Genomic DNA, 5098 nt, shown 5'->3' with positions numbered 1-5098 from the left:
TGGCAGGAAACATTCACACATCAGCACACTGGACGATTATTTTTAACTACCGCGCAGAAACACACACCCTACCACTCACTCACACACACACACACACACACACTTTATTAAAAGCAAGTACAGACAGGACAGGTGTGGCAGGATGTATTCTGCCCGTCTACAGTGCTAGCCCCCGCAGGGAACGTGTGCCCAGCTCTGGAAATAGCCTGACCTGATTGAGGAACAGTTGGCTACTCGTTGTGGTGGAGTTGATTCTAGCACGGGGGCTGTGCCCCCGCTGACCCAGGATCAGGGCGAGGGAGTCACACAGCCGTTGTGCAGAGAGACAGGACAGTCAGCAAACTGTGTCATGTGGTTTTCGAGATTAGTGTTGAGGGAAACAGACGCTTCTGGCCCCGGCCACAACAAACTATGCTGTCCTTTGATTATGGATTGAGCCATTTATGGCATTTAGCAGACACCTTTATCCAAAGAGACTTACAACAAATCCAGCCGATGGGTTTCTCTGTGGGAGTCATCCGCTGATGGACACTGGAGGTGACAAGGGTCTGTCCGTTTCATACATTTTTTTTTTTTTTAATGGACAAAAAAGGTTTGACTTCGACAAGAGTTCAACTTTCCAGTCTGTGCGTCCGATTAGCCGATTAGAAAGGAAGACACTTAACAATGCTGACGATTCTCGTTCCCCCACAACTGCTCACTCGCCTCATAGACTTTCCAAATGCCAGTGGTTTTTTTCGGTTACAGCTCATGGAGTATGCTTCATCACCTTCTCACCTCCCTCCCTCCCTCCCTCCCTCCCTGTCTGTCTGTCTGTTGTTATGTGAGCGATTGGCCGAGCCCAGACTAGAGCCTAGGATACAGCCAGTACAGCAGTATAGCAGTATAGCCAGATCCAAACACGCATCCCTCTTTCCCTTACAGCCAGTAGTAATCCAAACACACATAATAGACAAGGCAGGCAGGCTCCGTTTGACCCCCCCCCCCCGCCTCCAAAAACGTTTCTCATCGGATCTACACGAATTACACAGGTGACCTATTTTGGATTCAAAAAGGCGAATTTCGCCGCAAGGTGACTAGTTTGCATCCCTGACAGAGGTAGAGATCCCGCTGCATCTTGTCAACGGGAGGTTAGTACAACGATAAGTGGTCTTCCTCAGCCCAGCACTTAAGCTGTGCCCCCCACTGACCCAGGATCAGAACCAGGGAGTCTCCCCCCTGTGCTGGGGGAGAGGCTTGTCACCTACTACCCTGCAATCACCTGTTCTCAGATCAGTGCAGATAAGATAAAAACTGGAGTCCAGAAGGGTCCACATTGGACAGATGAGATACGCTGACACATGGCCTACAAAGAGAGGTAGTATAACCTGGTACTGCATCTCGTCAATGAGAAGTTAGTATAGAGAAGGAGAGGCTGGTGGAGGTAGAAATCGGAGGACGGGTTCATTCTAATGCATGGAGTGAGGAATGGTATCAAACGTGTGTGTGTGTGCGTTTGACACCATTCCTCATTCCGTTCCATGCATTAGAATGTGCCCGTCCTCCGATTTCTACCTCCACCAGGCCTCCCCTGGTACGGAGGCAGGCGGTGTAGGGTACCTTGTCAAAGATGGGTTGGTAGAGGGCAGCGTACTTCCTCTCCAGCTCATGGACCTCTTCGTAGAACTTGGCCTCTATGTGAGCACACTGCACCTGTAGCCTCTTCAGGGCATGGACTCGCCTCTTTACTGCCTTGGGGAGCAGGCTGGGGGAGGGGGGGAGGGGGAGGGGGGAGGAGGGAGGGGGGAGGAAGGGCAACAGATCAGCGCTACATGTAATGCCACACTGGGCTATTGAAAAGTTTATAAAAAAAAAAAAAAACAGGAGCATAAAATATGAATAAAATGCTGATACGCAAATGTTTTTTTGTTGGATTCCAAAAAATACAAAACTCAGGCTCAACCTTTTGTTTTATGTCTAATAAAATTCTGCACAATACACCTCTATAAAGTTGACCGGCTGTAACATTAGGACTGGGCATTGGTAAGAACGATACGATACAATATATTTACTCAACATTTTAAATGTAACTGCCACCTCGGTAGTACACCGTACGCTATTGATATAACTCAGGGAACAACACCACAAAAAAACAGTAAAACAACAATAACAACAACACATTGATGCTGGGGCTGGATTATTGACACAGCGTCGTGAAAAATAATACTGCGATATTCAACTGTATTGATTTTATTGCCCAGCCGTATGTAACATGGCCCCTTTCCCCCCCCCCCCCTCACCTCTCCATGTTGGGGAGGCTGTCCGGTCTGTCCATGTGTCCGCCTGAGCTCTGCATCCCCTGGTCTCCCTTACCTGTCAATCACAGCGCACAGGCACACCTGAGCATCGCTTCTCCATCAATCACACTTAGTAAACAAGCAGTAAGTTGACCTCAAAATCAACGTTGTTGACAAGACATTTGGATAGTCAATAGATGGTGCATATCATGTTGCCCGTGCATTATTGAGTAGAGAATAACTTTGGAGGTATTGAAATGTCTTCCAAGCTTTCTCCTATTCATCCACAGCCCAGAAGCTCATCCGAGATGTCTGAGGGTCGAGACCCAAGACTACACTTTTCCATATTTAAAGAGGCCATTGTTTCATGAGTAGGTATAAGGTGTCAGCAGTTCTGTGGTAATGACATTGACTGACAACAACGAGAATGGACCTTGAGCCCTACCTACTGCATGTTTCATGACACACACACACACATCCATTTTTTTAGGAGCCCTAACACTGTTCTCTTTAACATGCAATTAAAATGCAGACTAAGGATGACTTTCTGTTTTCTTTGAGGCAGAGAGGCTATTGACTATTATGAAACACCCCAATAAAACAATGAGCTGTTTTTATTGGTCAATGGGCAGGACCAGGCCTTCGGGATAAGCCAAAGCTCTGTTCCAGAGGATAATTCTAAACTTCACTTAGCTCCTTCTCTCTCTTTCTCCTTCTCTCTCTTTCACCTTCTCCTTCTCTCTCACACACACAAACACACTTCCACTCTTGTGAAATGAGTGTGTCATAAGTTTTTTGACAAAGGGTAGAAAGTACTAAGCAACTTCACTTAGCAAAACTTAATGCAGCAACGTTAAAGGTTAGCGCCCCCGAGGGAAACCAAAGAGTGCTTATCAGAAGCAGCATCCAGCTAAAAGCTACGTTGTGTGGGTGTAAAATTGCTCTGTGCTGTGTCTGTCTTTGAGATGTGACAGATAATGGACAGAGCACTGAGAAGACTGCAAGCAGAGTGCAGTCAAATCAATAAGATGCCGATGGACCGACTCAAAACCTAAGATTTAGATGAGGCTACAAGACAACAACAACGGTGAACCTGAGGGAGGCTGTTGGAGGTAGAAATCAGAGGACGGGCTCATTGTAATGCATGGAATGGAAGCAAACAAATGTTTTTCCATGCATTACAATGAGCCTGTCCTCGATTTCTACCTCCACCAGCCTCCCCTGCTGTGAACTAAACTTGAGTAAGCCGAGGCTATTTATTTCTATTACATGTCCCACATCAGACCACCTAGAGGCTTCAAACATACCTTTGCCTTCTGCTTTGTTGGCCTCCATCGTCGAGTAACAGCTCCTTCCTCTGTATCAGAAGAGAGAGACAGAAGTTTAGATCAGAGGTGACAAGGATTACCGAAGAGGAAGGGAGGTGGGGGTGGGGGGGTAGGAGGGGCAACTGGCAGATTCTCTTAGTCCTGGGCCTAATGAAATGGCAGGCTATCGATCAAGTTGACGGCTACCAGCTAGCTAGCTACAACATGACAACAAGTCACAATGAAGCATAACATTGCAGCCACTCAATTCCTGTTAACCTGTTGATGTGGAGCTATTTTATCTTGCATCAACGAACTTGACAACCATTGCCTAGCTAACGATATGATATGTGACCAGCTAGATGTGTGAAGTGTAAGTCACGGCCTCGACACAGACCGCAAGGTATCCAGCTTACTACGGTAGCGGAGTATTGTGAAATCAACATGACGGGCAAACCGGACCGGAGGAGCGCAGTCGGATGACGCATTATTCTTTGCCATGCTAAACTGCCATGCTAACGTTGCCTTGCTAGCCAGAGATTGCTACCGAAAAAGCTAAGTTTGTACGATTAGACAACGTGGGGCCATATCATTTTTGCCAAGGAGGATGTCAGTCGTATCATCAAACGCAACGACATAAAAAGAAGCATTACAGCCTTCATTGTAAATGGCTAGCTTGCCCACACAAAACAACTCTGGGCGGTGCCAGGTTTTTTTTTGACAGCGAAGCTAACTAGCCAGCACGAGCTTCGTGCTAGTTAGCGAACACGTTAGCTACCAAATTACAGTAAAACACAACTGAGCGACAACGACACACAGCTAGGAAATAACGGTCATTCCTGGATAGTGGAGGCAGCACAAATGCGCTTATTTCTCCTTCAGGGATATGCCCCCACGACTCTGCCAGCCACATGGGCTAGCTAAATTAGCATTATCTCAAACTGAAATGTCAAAGACAGTCCAAGTAGAAAGCCGCTGACATATTACAGCGCTTTACTCCTCAATACCGTTGTTCAGACAGGAATAACGTTGCCTTTACGCCATATTTCTACTACGATTTTCGCTAGTCAACTCGCTCGTTAGCCGTGTGTTAGCTGAAGTGTGTTTAGCTGGATTTAGCTCCTTACCTCAGAGCGGCTTTCCTGTGTTCTCACGCGTCTTCAAGTCGCAGCGAGACAGCGACGCACTCAGCACCAACCCCAAAGCTCATTGGACAGATGGGTGTCACTGCGGGCGCCGCGGAGGAGGGGCTCGGGAGGACGACTCATCTCGGATAGGGACAGGGACATCACCTGTCAGCTGTCACCTGCTCCCCGTCGTCACTCGTTTTCTGACGGCTCTCAAGTGTGGATTGTAGATGTCGAGTTGAACGTGAGCGATATGAGGTACTGAACAAGAAGCACCATGCGGTGTTTTTGTTCATTCCCTCCTTTCAAGGGGGTTGATTGACATAACCCACTTCTGAATTGACCAAGCGTGAGTCATGCCACGTGTCTCTCAGGTTTTGTGGTGAAT

The 5098-nt window shown here is 47.4% G+C and overlaps 1 protein-coding gene across 3 annotated transcripts in view; it reads right to left on the bottom strand.

Annotated features, from left to right (window-relative positions):
- The window catches only part of nap1l4a (nucleosome assembly protein 1-like 4a), a 14434-nt gene extending 9674 nt beyond the window's left edge, over nucleotides 1–4760 (bottom strand). For 2 of the 3 annotated variants that reach the window (XM_083666088.1, XM_083666086.1), the window contains exons 1-4: nucleotides 4711–4760; nucleotides 3584–3633; nucleotides 2280–2352; nucleotides 1600–1744 (exon numbers count right to left, since the gene is read on the bottom strand). In XM_083666088.1, the coding sequence (XP_083522214.1) occupies nucleotides 1600–1744; nucleotides 2280–2352; nucleotides 3584–3611 (246 nt within the window). In that variant the 5' untranslated portion in view covers nucleotides 3612–3633; nucleotides 4711–4760. Of the gene's footprint in view, nucleotides 1–1599; nucleotides 1745–2279; nucleotides 2353–3583; nucleotides 3634–4590; nucleotides 4612–4710 lie in introns of those variants that run through there. The other variant, XM_083666087.1, reaches the window with a different exon arrangement.
- Nucleotides 4761–5098: the final 338 nt, after the last annotated feature.

Source organism: Argentina silus, assembly GCF_951799395.1.
Source record: "Argentina silus genome assembly, chromosome: 3".
Taxonomy (NCBI): Eukaryota; Metazoa; Chordata; class Actinopteri; order Argentiniformes; family Argentinidae; genus Argentina; species Argentina silus.
This window is presented reverse-complemented; position numbering and strand designations above follow the sequence as displayed.